The following is a 17,085-nucleotide window of genomic DNA, read 5'->3' on the forward strand; positions in this document are numbered from 1 at the left end:
CCAAAAATATATATACACACTTTGAATACCTATTAATTCCAATGGGTTAAATCTGAAAAGAAAGAAACATCAGTTAAGCTATTAGCTGTTAAGTGTATATACATTTTTTTGGGACACCCTGTATATATCAGCTTTTAACACCTGGCCCACATCTGTATCCTGTGTTTTTATCCCAGGCGAAAATACAACCTCAAATGAGTAATGCTGGGAATTTTGCTATCTGTCCTGTGTGTGAGCTCAGTTTCCCGTTCTTCACAACAGGCAGGTTCCTTCAAAGCTGCAAGTATCAGAATCAGCTTTGCTCCCTTCCTAGGTGATTTATACTTGTGGTTTTTCTCCAATTTCAGAGTTGGTAAGACATCACTCATGAACCAGTATGTGAACAAGAAATTCAGTAATCAGTACAAAGCCACAATAGGAGCAGACTTTCTGACAAAGGAGGTGATGGTGGATGACAGACTAGTTACAATGCAGGTAAGCACACGTCTCAACAAGCCTTGTTAAGTTCATTGAGTCTTAACCCTTTGTTCATGTCGAGACATTTCCCCTCCCTGTTCTTCAAATCCCATTGTTATTTTCATGGATCATTCACTACAGGTAGAATTGCCAGATAAAATACAAGACCCCAAGCATGTTTCAAATACAGTATGAGATATACTAAAAATTTAACTTGGACTTTCTGGGTTGTTTTGTTTTGTTTGCTAAATTTAACACAGGTCCCTACTTGTGTTTCCAAAATATCTAATCTTTTTCCTTTCTTACTATCCTTGCCTAGTGCTTTAGGCAGAAAAAAAATAATAATAATCTTTGTCTCCCGTCTAGGTTCTTGGCAGCAGTCATTAGTTTTCCTGTTTTTTCTGGATTATTTTATTTTATTTTATTTTTTTAAATATATTTTATTGATTTTTTTACAGAGAGGAAGGGAGAGAGATAGAGAGTCAGAAACATCGATGAGAGAGAAACATCGATCAGCCGCCTCCTGCACATCTCCCACTGGAGATGTGCCCGCAACCCAGGTACATGCCCTTGACCGGAATCGAACCTGGGACCTTTCAGTCCGCAAGCCGACGCTCTATCCACTGAGCCAAACCGGTTTTGGCCCTGGATTATTTTAATTTGTCTTATCGATAGCTGCCAAAGTTGTGTTTCTGTTAAGCCAATCTGTTTGTTTGTTTCATGTATCAGCTTGATTTTTCAAGGGCTTCCCTTTCTACAGTTAGGATACAATACGGTTTTTTGAAAGCCTTCACATTCTGGTTACAAAATATTCTTCATTCCTGCCAGTTCTTCCAACTCATGTACACATGACTGTGCTTCCATTGAGGCTCCTTTGTCACATATACACCTTTCCTGAAGTCTCCACCTTTTGTCCAGATGATGTCTTTTTTTTTTTTTAAATATATTTTATTGATTTTTTACAGAGAGGAAGAGAGAGAGATAGAGAGTTAGAAACATCGGTGAGAGAGAAACATCGATCAGCTGCCTCCTGCACATCCCCCACTGGGGAAGTGCCCACAACCCAGGCACATGCCCTTGACCGGAATCGAACCTGGGACCTTTCAGTCCACAGGCCGACGCTCCATCCACTGAGCCAAACCGGTTTTGGCCCAGATGATGTCTTGAAACTTCTTCCTTCATATAAGTTTCCTCTCCATATTATTAAAATGATGTCCCTGGATGACTGAGTTTCTAGAGACAAATACAATGTGTCCTAGCAAGCACTAGATTCACTGCAATGTTTGAATGATACAAGTTACATTCAATGGTAGAAGTTTTTACATGTGTTAATTTTGAGCTGTGACATGCTCCCAGAGAGTAAGGATTTGATACTTTCTTTTTCTTTTGTAGTATATTTTTTTATTGAAGAAAGGAAGGGAGAGAAAGAGAGAGAAACATCAGTGATGAGAGAGGCATTGATCGGCTGCCTCCTACACACCCCCTGCAGGGGATTGAGCCCATAACCTGGACATGTGCCTTTGACTGGAATCAAAGCTAGGACCCTTCAGTCTGCAGGCCGATGCTCTATCCACTGAGCCAAACCAGCTGGGGCAGGATTTCATATTTTCTTGACTCACACATTCAGGGCACAGTTATTCTGGATCTCCCTTCCTTACCTCCCCCATACATGTACCTGGAGATGTTCAAAATATAACTCATATTTTCTCAAGAAGCCAAGCTTGAGAAAAGAAAATTTCCAGATTACAGGAAAGAAGAGGGAACTGAAAGTTAGTGATAAGCTCAGGGGCTCCTGCTGTGGTGATTTGCACTTGCGGAACAGGAACTTGAGTTGTATCAATTAGCAGAGACAGGAGTTGTGACTGTACAAGGTAGGGGAGCTAGAACTGAGAATTCCCTTGGAAACATGCACCCACACACTTGTCTAGGACTTTGGAAAGATGTGAAAACAGGACCAAACACCTCGACCAAAGAAAGTGGCAAAGCTTGTGTGTGAAAAATAGGCTTAGGGCTTTGCCTCCTTGTTGGAGAATCTCAGTCCCAGTATGCTCATATGTGTATTGAGTTTATACTCTGCACACAAATCTTTGGAAGAATTTAACATAAATCCTATCACTGTGGGCAAAAACAAAGATGAGATTACTCTGTAGGGACACTTAATAAGCCATGGACAGAAGATGAGCTCATAGCCACATGAGGAAATAATATACCGCAAAAAATGTTCACAATGACTAGAGACTTTTGAAAAAGGAATAGAAACCAAATGAAAAGAGATACTATAAAAAAAAATGGGGATATGGAAAACTTACAACTTCAAGAAGTGAAAAAATAGTCATTGAAATAAACTAAATAGCCAGTTAAACTGCAAATTAAAGTAGCTGAAGAACACAGTAAACTGTAAGAAGTGAGCAGATTGTCTCTAAGAAAACTCAAAACTGCAGAACACCAAAAAGCAAAGTCATAAGAGCAAGTAGAGAGAAAAGGCAGATTACTTACAAAGGACCACCCGACGGATGAGTTCTCAACAGCAACAGAAGGCGGAATGAAATGGAATCCTTTTAGGGTGCTGGGGATAAAGTACCACCTGAAGATTTTACACAATGTGCTGCTTCCTACACCAGGAGGAACAGACCTAGAGAACCAAGCTGTGGTATTGATAGTCTTGTGGACGGATTCAGAAGTCAGAGCCTAACCCCTCAGGGTTGGGAGCCCCTATATTAGAGCCACACACACTGGTAATCTGGGATCCCAGAGTAAACACCTGGAGAACCACGGGGCACCGAGTGGAGTCCAGAAAGAGTGGAACAGAGAATGTATTCCTGAGAGGTGAACAAAGGGCCGGCCCTTGTGGGGTTTTTCCCACTTGTGCTTTTGCAGCCAATTTAAAAGGCGAAGTAAATGAAAACGATCATCTTTGGACAAAGGCATCATCGTCCTAGATCTTGAGGTGTCCTCACATATTTTTCAGGACCTTTTAGCAGCTTACAATAAAAGATAATCCAAATAAGAAAACAGACAAGAAGAGCCAGTGGAAATGGTGATTTTAGGGTGTTTTTTATATTCACAGGATTAAAGCAATCTTATATATCTGCATAGAAAAAAACTAAAGTCACATAGGTTAGTACAACTTCTGAAAATGAAATACAGTAACCAAAAGTTGAAAATTCTGAGATTTTTAGTGGCAGTTAAGATGAGGCCTGAAAGAAGAATGGATGATTCTCTCTCATCATTGATGTTTCTTTCTCTCTCCCTCTCCCTTCCTCTCTGAACTCAATAAAAATACATCTTTGAGAAAACTGACATTAAAATGGCAGTGTTAGAATTTTTACATTAGACTAGTAGGTGTATTTTGAATATAGAAAATAAAATGTTTCAATTTAAATATTAAAAATTTTAAAAGATCACAGCCATGGAACTTTTTTCTAAGTTTGAAGTTAAATTAATTCTGGACACTTGCTAGGAATAACTGCCCCCCCCCCCCCACACACACACACACACACTTTTCAGCTTTTAAGAAAAAATTCTTACTTTGCCTTCTTTGTGTATCTGGAATGCCAGATACCCATTTGCTTCCACCCAAGAGTTCTTACATAGTTCTCTTCTTGTGATTCTATCCTAAAGAAGCAATCTGAAATATAGAAAAGGCTTTGTATGTTCATGTTTATTATTAAGTTACTTATAATATGAAAAATTGGCAACAGTGTTTTTGTAAAAAACAGGAATGTAGTTATTCACTGAGTTTTCTGAGTTTTTGAGCAACAATAAAGATGTGGGTTGTTGCCGAAACCGGTTTGGCTCAGTGGATAGAGCGTCGGCCTGCGGACTGAGGGGTCCCAGGTTCGATTCCGGTCAAGGGCATGTACCTGGGTTGCGGGCATATCCCAGGTGGGGAATGTGCAGGAGGCAGCTGATCGATGTTTCTCTCTCATCGATGTTTCTAACTCTCTATCTCTCTCCCTTCCTCTCTGTAAAAAATCAATAAAATATATTAAAAAAAAAAAAAAAAAAAGATGTGAGTTGTTGCTGGGGTGAACACCGTGGTGTTTTGCGGGGCAGAGGAGTGATATGAGAGCTTGTAGAGTGATGTGTGGTATAAAGTTTCAGCTACACAAAACCCTACAATGTGGGTAAGAATAAGACATGAGCTAGTGAAGATGTTTTCTGGGCAGGAGCCAAGTGATTGAGTTTTTTCTTTTGATTATCCAAATTACATAACGATATTATTTCTCTAAGGAAAAATATTTTATTAAATTTGTCCAAACCTAGATTTAAAATGTTTCTTCCCTATTTTCTCTTTTTAGGAGTAGTTGTCTCTTTCTACTTTCCTTATTCTCCCTCACTTTAGTCTCTTTTTATGAGAAAAGGTTTGCTTTGTCACTCTAAGAGATATATATTCAGTGTAGAATGTTGAAAAAACAGAAAACCGCCACGGCAAGCATCACCAGCAGTCCCTGAACTGGTTATCTACTGTCAGTAGAGATCCTATTTTGCCTACTGTGTACTTACTAAATGCTTATTGTACTGGGGCCAGGCAGGATTTAGTCTCCACACCCTGCTGAGAAGCAGATAGAATAATTAGATTTGAATTTGTCTTTTATTGCCCTTTATCCTTACATATAAGCCATCATCACATCATCATTTGAGTGGCTGCTTCCTTTACCCAGTCATTTGAGCTGTATACCTCATGCGGACATTCATGACAACCTCCCAACTCCATTCCCACAATCAGGGCCAACCTCTGTGGCTGCTTGGACATGTCCTATTGTAGAACGGTTCTTCCCAGAGCAAGTAGAGTGTGTATTGGTTAGAGTTGCCTGGGAAGGGAGTGGGTTACCAAAGTCAGGCTCCCTGCTACCAGAGGTGTGGCCAAGAGTCTGGTTGACCATGCTGTCATGTACTGATTGTGGAAGGCCACGTACATAGAGGAAAGGATGAGGTGGACTTCTCAGAGTTGCCCTAACAGGAGTAACCTTGGGGCTTCTGGGAATTATTATTCAACAGAAAGCTGAGATACGCTCTCTGCTCACCACTGACACTGGTAACCAGGGTAGATCCTTCCAGCCTGCCATTAGCCTGGTCTACTTTGACCAATCTATGAGAGAGACTGTTCAGCCTATGTAGTCATGTTGCTTTTTTGAAGCTTCTTAAAGGTTTTAATGCTGCCATTTCCAGTCTTCCAAACAGTATTTAAGTTAAGGCTCTGCTCCTGTTTGCCACTGTGTCATCTGAGCCAGTTCCCAAAAGTAAACCTGCTGTCTAGAATTGCATAGTATGTTTTAGGGCTCCTTTTGGAGAGCGTTGTAGGAGGTATTGGGTTTAGAACATCATGAGCTTTGTTTACCTTGGTAGTAATAAAGAAATGTTGATCCCATAATACTGCCTTGTCCTACTTTATTGCCATTATGCATATTTATATATTCTAACCAAGCAGCCTACCCCATTTTATATAATGAGGCTTCTACCTGAAGGGGAGCTTAGCCTGTGGCCTGGGTGCAGTTGACATGTTCTCCAAGTGTTCAGGATCACTGAGAGGCAAGATTGACTGACTGAGAAGGGCTTCAAAGAGGAGCTCAACCATCCTTTTGCAAAATCTGATTCTGGATAGAAAACTGGAGTGACCCAATCCATACTCCATTTTGGTTTGAACCCCAGGCCTTTGGGGGAGTTGGCTGTTGATTTGGACATAAAGCTGGAATTTATTAGGGTTATGAGGATGGTCCACGTTTCCATGTTGTCCTAAGTGGTTTTCCTATAAACAGACTGTGGATCCAATAGTTGAAGACCCATGTCAGCAGGAAGTAACTGCAAGCTACTTCTGACCCAGGCACTCTCCTAAACCAGGCGGCTGTTCTCAGAACACTGTCATCTCTCTAGGCCAGGGGTGGGCAACCCTGGCACGCGTGCCAAACATGGCACGCCAGTAACTTTTGCTCTCTTATAATCTTCCATTTACAGTTTTTTTCTTAATATCGACTTCTTTATTTTTCAGATAAATTCAGTGTAGGTGCATCTTAGATAAATAAATAATTTTACACAACAAGTTATCTTAAAGACCATAGACATGGATTGACGAGAGAGGGGAAGAGCAATTTCTATGCCTCTGCCTTAACTCTCCCTGCCTTCCTAGATCCGACCAGTGTTTTGTTTTCATCCACATACGCTTGTGAATCTTTGTTCTCAGTGATGAATTTTGTTAAGTCTCGTAATAGGAGTAGCCTGATGGATGAAAGTAGTAGCTCGTGCATATCTCTGAAGGTCAGGAAATATAAACCTGATGTAAAATCTCTGTCATCAGTGATGCAGCAGCAAAAGTCCCACTGATAATATCAAACGGAGTCATAAAGTTTTCTGTCGGACTATCAGTGTACATGTATACATTAAAAAATAAATGTATTTTTCATCATCATATACTGTGTTTTTGTTGCTCAAATGAATTTTATTATTTCTTCAAGGTTCTTCACATACATACACCTTAAGAGATATCAAGTAGGCGTAACATGTTCTCAAAAAATTAGGGTTGGCACGCAGAAGAATTTTGAGTCAGAGATTTTGCTGGTTTTGGCACGCATTCACAAAAAGGTTGCCCACCCCTGCTCTAGGCTGACCAAGTGGCCCTGTTAGAGATCTAGGTCAGTGAGAAATCCACCCTTGCTCTTTGAACCTAGCATGGCAATGTGTGATGAGAACTTTGAGCTGGTCACTAGGGTCTGGTGTTCTTTTGATTAAAAGCTAGCTTTCATCTGTACTCTAGAATGTGTACTTGTTGTCTTTATCTCTCTGTCAGGGTTTGTTTTTTGGTTTTTTTTGCTTTGATTTTTATTTGAGGTATAAATAAAACATAATAAGCTGATTTTTTAAAACTATATGCAGTGAAATGTATAGATTTATATATACAATTTAGTGAGAAATCATCTCCCTATATTCACCCCCAGACAGTTCCCAGAATACATAAATGTTCATTTTTATAGTGTGAATATTTCATAAATATCTACCAATGTGACTACCACCTGGATTAAGATAAAATTGTCTAGGGCCCCAGAGTTCACACTCAATGTCACCCCTCACAGACACACCTACTCACATTTATGCTATTTGTCTGGGTTGTTTTAGATACTCTGGTAGTGAAATCTGTTTCCTGAATTCTGAAGTTGCTTGATCTGGCTGGCCCCGTAATCCACCTCATATCCTCTGGCTTCCCTCAGTCCTGGTGCTCCTACCCCAAGGAATAATGTTTTGTCTCTCACAGATCTGGGACACAGCAGGACAGGAACGGTTCCAGTCTCTCGGTGTGGCCTTCTATAGGGGTGCAGACTGCTGCGTTCTGGTATTTGATGTGACTGCCCCCAACACGTTCAAAACCCTTGATAGTTGGAGAGATGAGTTTCTCATCCAGGCCAGTCCTCGGGATCCTGAAAACTTTCCTTTCGTGGTGTTGGGAAATAAGATTGACCTTGAAAACAGACAAGTAAGTGCTAAAGATGGTGGGAATCATATATGTGGAGGCTTATGAACCTACCCTCATGTAGGTTATGGCTATTGGATAATAGGAAAGGCCTTTTAAAAGTGACAGCTAAGTTTGGGATGACAAGTGCTGCTTTCAGCTTTGATTGGTATAATGCCACCTGCCTCAAGGACCAGTACCCCATATGTCTGTGTGCCCCATGGGGGTGAGGGGTGGAGGAAGGAATAGCTAATGAGTTACGTGCTCAGCCCTTGGAATGGAGTCTTGCTGTCTAACTGGGTAAAGGCATCCCATGTTGGCTTCCCTGTGGTAAATAGGGACTGTGAAGTCCGCAGTGGTGGTCCCTTTGAAGTCATGTCAGCAAAGCAGCAAGTCCATGCTGAGGTGCTGCCTGTACTGGCCACCCCTCATAGTCTGTCCTAGTGAAACAATTTGACGAGGGTATGTGATATCTTGCATTTTGGTCTTTTGGATTTAAAGACAGAATTACCCTGGCTAGTGTTAACTGGTTAGAGCACCAACCTGCATACCAAAGGGCCTGTGCAGGAAGCAACCAATTAATGTGTCTCTCTCACATCAATGTTTCTCTCTCCCCCTTCCTCCCTTCCACTCTGAAAATCAATGGGAAAAATATCCTCAGGTGAATATTAACAAAAATAAAGTCAGAATTGAATTTAAAGCCTGGCTTATGCACCCCTCTCCCCTCCCCCCCTCCCAAAGAGGCCCTGCCCTGCCTTTTCTTAATTTTTATTTAATATATTTTTTATTGCTTTCATAGAGGGAGAGGGAGAGAGAGGTATAAACGTCAATGATGAGAGAGAATCATTGATTGGCTGCCCTCTGCATGCTCCCCACCAAAGATCGAGCCACAACCTGGACACGTGCCCTGACCGGGAATCATACTGCAATCTCCTGGTTCATAGGTCAACGCTCAACCACTGACCCATGACAGCCAGGATGCACTGTTAATTTGGAAGTATTTCCTCTCCTATGAGAGACACTTGCTTCTGAGGGACCATGTGAATTTGAAGGGTTCTGTGCTAAGCCCAGAATTGCTCTAGTATTTTCACATGAGTGTGAGCTACCTTTAGACCAGCAGCCTTTAAGGACCAGGGCACAGGAGACCTGGTTTAAACCCCAATGCTGGCCCAGCTGGCTGTGATATTGGGCTGTTACCTTTGGCCTCTGAGCCGCAGTTCTCTTTCTGCACTTAAAAGGAGGGAGTTAAGCCTAGCGGGCGTGGCTAAGTGATTTAGTGTCAACCTATGAACCAGGAGATCCTGTTTTGATTCGCGGCCAGAGCACATGCCTGGGTTGCAGGCTCGATCCCCAGTAAGGGATGTGCAGGGGGCAGCTGATCGATGATTCTCATCATTGATGTTTCTATCACTCTCTCCCTCTCTCCTCCTTTCTAAAGTCAATAAAAATATATTTAAAATAAAAGGAAGGAATTCGATTTTGTCATTCTCAAGTGCTCTCCCAATGCCTCAAGGACCTGCCTAGATCTTCATTGGTGTAGAAAATTGCTTTGAGCTTTGAATAAAATTACTCTGGTTTACTTGCATGTAGCATTTCTCTTGGGAACATAGACTTTTTCTTAAGGTTTATTTCTGACCATTAATCTTTTTCCTAAGTGAATTAGTCCTGCTCTTGTACCTGAAAATGGGCTGGGGTAGGGGAAGGAATTAGGATATGAGGGTCAAGAGTGTTGTTGAGAGCTGCAGAATTCTTTGGCACTTTGGTGTGTGGCACAGGTGACATAGCATTAGCAGTAATGGGGAAGGGACTGCAAACCTTAAGACCAAGCTGTTAGGCATTTCCTGTGCTGGGACCTCTGAAGTCCCAGGAGAGACCATTCATTTCTTCCTGGGCTGGCTTCTTATTCCCTTCACAAGCTGCTTTTATGTATAGCAAAGGGTCAAAAGCCATGGGTTGTAAGAGAATGGGCTTTGAGTTTGAATCCTAGCTATACAGTGCATAGCCAGCAGGTCTCTCTCCATCCCCTACCCACTGCACATCCTCATGCCTGAAGCCTGTTTCCTCACCTATGCTACCTGTAGACTAGGGATAATAATCCCCCTGGGAAGGGCTGAGTCAGTGCTGGCTACTTCTAATATGAGCACACATATCCCTGCTTCCTTCCAGGTGGCCACGAAACGAGCACAGGCCTGGTGCTACAGCAAAAACAACATTCCCTACTTTGAGACCAGTGCCAAGGAGGCCATCAACGTGGAGCAGGCATTCCAGACGATTGCACGGAATGCACTTAAACAGGTTGGTCTCTGGCAGCTGTCTGGCTCCCTGTGGTGATGACTGGCCATTGACCCAGACCCTGCCTGGCTTCCTTATTCTTAATCTTCTTTCCTAGCCGACTCTTTTCCATGTAGCTAGGAAATGTTTATCTGGGAAGTAATGGCATATTCTGCTAAAGCTTCTAGAAATGCCACTTGGTTATGAATAATGATGCAGGGCAGTGAAGACTTCAGCTGAGGCTACCCTTGTTTGGCTGGGCATGTTCTCATTTTCTTCACATGCTAAGGAGATCAGGCCACTTGGAGGCCCCTGGTGGGATTACTCCTGTTCATGGAGGGGATAAACTTGACTTTGAACCCCAGCTCTGTTATCCATCAGTAGATCTAGTTGATCATTGATGAGCTTCCATCTCTTCATCTCTAAAATGAGAATAGCAGGGTTGCACAGTGGTTATACTGACTAAATGAGATGGACTGACTTTTGTCATCAGAAAGGTTAACCAGAAGCTCTAGGAATTGTATTCCTTGAATAAAATTTTCCTGCATTTTCTTTCTTGTGTTATTCACTCAACTATTCACAGATAAAATGGTATGTGTTGTCATGTGGGAGTTGAAGGCTTCTTTGATTTAGCAGCTTCATTAGGGCCAGTGAGTAAGGCAAGTCATGAAGCATTGTCAGTCGTGTGGGTTGTCAGGCACGGATTGAGAGGTTGTCAGAGGTGAGGTGCACATCGGGCATGCAGAGAACATTTGAGGGAGCATGTAGTGGTTGTAAAGGGCCAGGCGGGTTCTGCTTGCTCCAGGAAACTGTATAGATGGCAGCGGGTCTTAGCAGGATAGGGCATCTGGACTTGTGAGCAGGGAGAAATTTGGAATGAGTTTTCCAAAGACGGGGCTGCATTGAGTATTCCATAATGAAAAGGGACAGCCCTATCCAGCGAAGAATTGGTCCACCCAAATGCCAGGAGACCCCACTGAGAAACACGGATACAGCGGGAAGGACCTGACCAGGATGCAGGCTTAGCCTTTTTGTCTCCCTCTTTCCCCCGGCCTTTAACCCACTCTCACACTTAGATTAATAACCTATTGTGTTTTTCCTGATTGCATGCAAAACTAAATATGTGTGAGAAATTGTTTTCCACCAGTTCCCTGTTGACTACGATCACTGTTGGAGTTTTTCTCTTTGAATATTGCTGTCTCTATAGCCTTACTATAATGCTTGTATTGTATAAGCTAGCCTCACAGGACTGAGATTGTTAAATTGAAAGCCATGTATATTTTTAAGAGATGATACCAGATTGCTTTCCCCAGGGTGAGTAATACTTTAGTTCCCACTAGCAATGCAAGTTTTCTTTTACCTTCTTGTCAGCAGGTGGTAGGCATCATCTGTAACTCTGCTGACACTCTGCCAATCTTTGGGTTTTCTCTGCTACAGGTAGCCAGTACAGCACTTACCTGGACACCTGTCAGTCCTCCTAAGCTCTTTGTGAACTGAAATTAACTTCACCTGTACTGGAAGTAATTTTTTTCCCAACTCTGCTGTTTTTATATACTGTATATAAAGTATAGTGTATGTATATAGATATATACACCTCCTTTGGCCATAGGAAAAAAGTAATTTTTTAGTTAGGTATGTCATTTTAAATTTCTGCGTTTCCTGTGTCTAGCTCACATGTTTTCTTATTCAGGTGGAATTTATTTTGGCTTATGGCAGGAAACGACTCAACTTTTTCTTCCAGAGGGGCATAGCCAGTTATCTCAAATATTAGTAGGTAGTTATTAAACCATTTTCCCCACTGGGTTGAAAAATTACCTTTGTTATATTAAATGTTCATATATATTGGGATCTATTTCTGTTCTTCCCAGTCTGTTCTGGTAAGTTATCTGTTCCTTGCCTTGACCAACTTGATTTGACTACCATTATAGTATGACCTGACAAAGTCTCCCCTCACAGTCCTGTTTATGTTTTTTTTACTGGCAATTTTGGTACTTTTTCCATTTAGACTAAGAATTTTATTTTAGTTCCACCTTTTTCTTTCCTCACCCTTCCTGAAAATAAAACCATACTGAGATTCTGATTGGAATTGTATTATAGCTGTTGTATTAGTATCTTCTGGGAGCTATAACAAAATACAGACTAGGTGGCTTAAATAACAAAATTTTATTTTCTCTCAATTCTGGAGGCCAAAAGACCATAATTAAGGTGCCAGAAAATTCTTTTTCTCTTCATCTCTTGCAGACTGCCACCCTTTGTCCACACTTGGCCTTTCCTGCGTGAACATGCAGAGGATGGGGATAGTAGGGAGAGACAGAAAGAACTCTGATGGCTCTTATAAGGGCACGTTATCTTGTCAGATCAGAGCCCCACCCTTACGATTTCATTTTAACCTTAATTTATTAATCCAAATACAATCACATTGGGTGTTAAAACTTCAACATATTCATTTTGGAGGGATAAAACATTCAGTCCATAACAGCTATTATTTTAGGCCTTGTGTTATATCCTTCAATAAGATTTTCTAATTTTTCAGATCCTTTGCCTTTCATATTAAATGTATTCCCAGCCCTAACCGGTTTGGCTCAGTGAGTAGAGCATCAGTCTATGGACTGAAAGGTCCCAGGTTTGATTCTGGTCAAGGGCATTTACCTTGGTTGCGGGCACATCCCCAGTAGGGGGTGTGCAGGAAGCAGCCAATCGATGTTTCTCTCTCGTCGATGTTTCTAACTCTCTATCCCTCTCCCTTCCTCTCTGTAAAAAAATCAATAAAATATATTTAAAAATAAATAAATAAATGTATTCCCATGTACTGGTGGGAATATAAAATGGTGCAGCCACTTTGGAAAACTGTTCCTCAGAAAGTTAAACCTAAGAAAGCCGTATGAGCCAACAGTTCCACTGCTAAGTATATACCCAGAGAAATGAAAACAAGTTAACACAAAAACTTGTACACAGATGTTCCTAACAGCGTTATTTATAATATCCAAAGTGTGGAAACAGCCCAAACAAACGTCCATCAAATGAAATGTACAAAATAGGCAAATCTGTTAAGACAGAAAGTAGATGGGTGGTTGGCAAGGGTTAGGAATACCAGATGGAGACAGGGTGCGCTCTCTCTCTCTCTCTCTCTCTCTCTCTCTCTCTCTCTTTCTTTACTTTTTATAGCTATTGCGAACGGAGTAATTTTTCCAAGGGAACTTTTATTTTTAAATATATTTGATTTTTTTTTTTACAGAGAGGAAGGGAGAGGGATAGAGAGTTAGAAACATCGATGAGAGGGAAACATCGATCAGCTGCCTCCTGCACAACCCCCACTTGGTATGTACCTGCAACCAAGGTACATGCCCTTGACTGGAATCGAACCTAGGACCCTTCAGTCCGCAGGCCGACGCTCTATCCACTAAGCCAAACCGGTTAGGGCCCAAGGGAACTTTTAATGAATAGAAACATCCCTGCTTCAATCTCCAAATCCTAGAACAGTTCCTGGCACACTGGTACTCAGTGCTTAAATGACAAATTGTTTTCCTACACCAGGAAGTAGAAACCTGCTCCTCATTGGAAAAATGTTAATTCAGCAGAAGTCCCACTAAACTGTCCCGGTCCCTTCTTACCGGAGATGGTGATAAAATTCATCCACAGCTGGTTTCTAAGCATGCAGCATTTGGAAACATAACTCTCCTAAACCTTTGGGGGGGGAGGGCGGGGGGGGGGGTAAAAGAAAATAGACCCTAAGTCCAGAAAAATAAGTGGCAAATAGAGAACTGGAGGAATGTTTTGGAACTGAGGCAGCGAGCACTCAGCTTTAGCTCACTGTTGCCTCGTGGAGTTGCCAAAACCCAGGCATCTTTTTGTATTGGTGGCTGTCTGGGCCACACTGAAAGCATCTGTGAGCTGGCTGCGGCCTCCAAGCCACCAGCTTGTGATCTGATGCAGCTTCTGTCCTGCATGCCCAGTGTCGATTGCTATTCTTCCTGTGAATTTCTCTCTTCACACTGTCCTGGAGTTATCACAAAACCTTTCTGCCTATTGCTCAGCTTTTGAGGGTTGCGTGCCTTCTGCCCTCTCTTCACTGCTAGGTCTGTCCCCACTCTCTACCCACTGTGCCTAGGTGTGCATATGCCACAGGAATTCCCCAGTGCGCCAAGTAACAAACCTTTCTCTCTCGTTACCCAGGAAACGGAGGTGGAACTGTACAATGAATTTCCTGAACCCATCAAACTGGACAAGAACGACCGGGCCAAAGCCTCGGCGGAAAGCTGCAGCTGCTGAATGGGCAGTCCGAGCAGAGCACAGAGCCCTTCACAAACGAAGAACACACTTAGGCCTTCCAACTCAAACTCCCCTCTCCTCTTTCAAACAAAACATATACGTAAAGTAATCTCATATCCAGCTGCCAAAAGAAACCCCACCAGACACACCCCTCCATACAACACACAGACCTGACACAGCAGAGACTCCAGCAGCCCAGGCCTGCGGTCGCTCCATCAGGGTCTGCCCACACACTGCATCTGCCCTCATGTGGCAACAGGATGGGCCAGCTGTAGAAATGGTTCTGGTGTACAGTCGAATCAGAAGCCTATTCTTTTCGTCCACCAGGGAGAGAGAACTGTTTACAGTTAATCTGTGTCTAATTAGTTATCTTGATTTTTTTTAAAAAACGGTCTTGTGATCTTTTTACCCCCTCCTCTCCCCGCTCCGTGAAGGCTATCACTTGGGAAGGCTGGTGCCCCATGCTTCATTACAGGCTCACACCCAGTCTGATCAGGCTGAGTTTTGTATGTATCTGTTAATGCTTGTTACTTTTAACTAATCAGATCTTTTTACAGTATCCATTTATTATGTAATGCTTCTTAGAAAAGAATCTTATAGTACATGTTAATATATGCAACCAATTAAAAATATATAAATTAGTGTAAGAAATTCTTGGATTATGTGTTTAAGTCCTGTAATGCAGGCATGTAAGATGGAGGGTTGAACCCTGTCTAGATTGCAGATTGTTAGCAACTCAGAATTCAGAAATCCAGCTAGAGGCAGTATTCTGTACAGTAGGCACAAGAATTATGTACGCCTTTTATCAAAGACTTAAGAGCCAAAAAGCTTTTCATCTCTCCAGGGGGAAAACTATCTAGTTCCCTTCTGTATCTAAATTTTCCAGAAGGTTGATTTGCATAATACAGTGGTGTGTGCAGTGGATAAATGACTGTTGTTAAAATTCTTACTCTTTTTTTTCCCCCCCTGCTCCACACTTTGAAACTTCCCATTAGATCAGCATCCTGCTTATACAGGAAAAGGAAAATCCTAACAGATCTGTCCTAGTGATTTTACCTTTGTTCTAGAAGGCACTCCTTTCAGGGTTGTGGCATCCTTAGGTTAGCAAACCTTTTTCTCCTTTTCCCCACCAACTCCCCAGTATTGCCCATTATTTGCTTAACCTGTTTCTTTGGTATGGAATCCTGGCAGTTTTGCGCCCTCCCTAGGATCTGCCCCTGCATTGTAGCTTGCTTAACGAAGCACTTCCGTTTTTCCCTAAGGTCTGCATTCTAGGGTGTGGGCCGAGTTCTTCTGTAAAGAGATGAACGTGATGCCAATAAAATGTAACAAGAGCAAAGACCATCTGCCTTTTCCCTGTCTTTTTTCCTTCTTCTAGAAACATTGGCTCAGTAGACGCCATGCTAGCTAATCATAACCGATGCTTTATTAAGCAGGAGAGCCCTCCATAACCGGGCACATTGGCTCTTTGAGGCAGAAAGGCCTCTCATATCCAGTCCTGCAGTACCTGTCCCTAGTTTGTTTTGGCTTTTTTGTTTGTTTTGTTTTGTCTTTTTAATCATAGTATTGGCGGGGAGGAGGGGGAGGGCCTGAATGGAAAACATTGGCCCTTTAGAGGAGCAAACACAACTGCTGGTAACCCGCAGACCAGCACAGCCCGAGTGTAACTTAGCCTTTGTGTTGCATTGTGTTTTGTTTTTTAATTGGTGAACTTGCTGGTCCTTAGATATTACATAGTTCTGGATTTCTGATTTTTCATAGGAGAGGAAGATCTGGCAGTAGGGGCCCTGTATTCCAGCATATGTAAGCCACCAACTGCAACTGAAGAGAGGCCACCTAGAACCAGTTTTATAAAGTACAGTGTTTCAGTCAGTGGGTGAGTGTAGGTTTTGCAGAATTGCCCTGTTTACATAGCTCTTAGATTCTACTTTGGTGTGATTCCACTCTCCGGCTCCTCAGTTGGTTTCTTTCCTTGTACCTGCACTTGGTTCATACTTCATGCATTAAAAATAGCATTCTGCCAAGACCGGTTTGGCTCGGTGGATAGAGCAACGGCCTGCGGACTGAAAGGTTCCAGGTTCGATTCCGGTCAAGGGCATGTACCTTGGTTGTGGGCACATCCCCAGTGGGAGGTGTGCAGGAGGCAGCTGGTCGATGTTTCTCTCTCATCAATGTTTCTGGCTCTCTATCCCTCTCCCTTCCTCTCTGTAAAAAATCAATAAAAAATATATTTTAAAAAAAAAAAAGCATTCTTAGGAGCTCACCATTATAATTCCACCATGGCTAAGGGTTTGTGGCTTAAATCTTCTCTGGTCCCACTCCCTGAGCTGGGCGTAACTGGTGTTCTGTTTGGCTTCAAGAGTAACAGAGTCCTCTCCAACTTGGGGCTATGGTGTATAGACCTAGTGTGATGCTCAGCTCTACAAACCAGGCTACTGTTCCTCTGATCTTAACCTTGAACATGACGTGAAAATGGAACTTGACACCTGATCTTGACCATCATTCTAAAACTGATGATCATTCTAAAATTAACCTACTTTACCTTGAACTAAGCTTGAATGTAACCTTGTAGGTGGCCCTGATCCCATTAATAGTTCACCCTAATTTTAATCTTGATGATAAAATGACCTTGACTCTGATCTTCACCC

At 42.2% G+C, this 17,085-nt stretch overlaps 1 protein-coding gene across 2 annotated transcripts in view; it reads left to right on the top strand.

The window, feature by feature from the left end:
* RAB7A (RAB7A, member RAS oncogene family) overlaps nucleotides 1-15,778 on the top strand; it is a 60,075-nt gene extending 44,297 nt beyond the window's left edge. For both annotated transcript variants that reach the window (XM_081097773.1, XM_081097772.1), the window contains exons 4-7: nucleotides 348-474; nucleotides 7,703-7,921; nucleotides 10,064-10,192; nucleotides 14,342-15,778. In XM_081097773.1, the coding sequence (XP_080953899.1) occupies nucleotides 348-474; nucleotides 7,703-7,921; nucleotides 10,064-10,192; nucleotides 14,342-14,437 (571 nt within the window). In that variant the 3' untranslated portion in view covers nucleotides 14,438-15,778. The remainder of the gene's footprint in view (nucleotides 1-347; nucleotides 475-7,702; nucleotides 7,922-10,063; nucleotides 10,193-14,341) is intronic.
* Nucleotides 15,779-17,085: the final 1,307 nt, after the last annotated feature.

This window comes from Myotis nattereri (assembly GCF_964212035.1).
Source record: "Myotis nattereri genome assembly, chromosome: 8".
Classification (NCBI taxonomy): domain Eukaryota; kingdom Metazoa; phylum Chordata; class Mammalia; order Chiroptera; family Vespertilionidae; genus Myotis; species Myotis nattereri.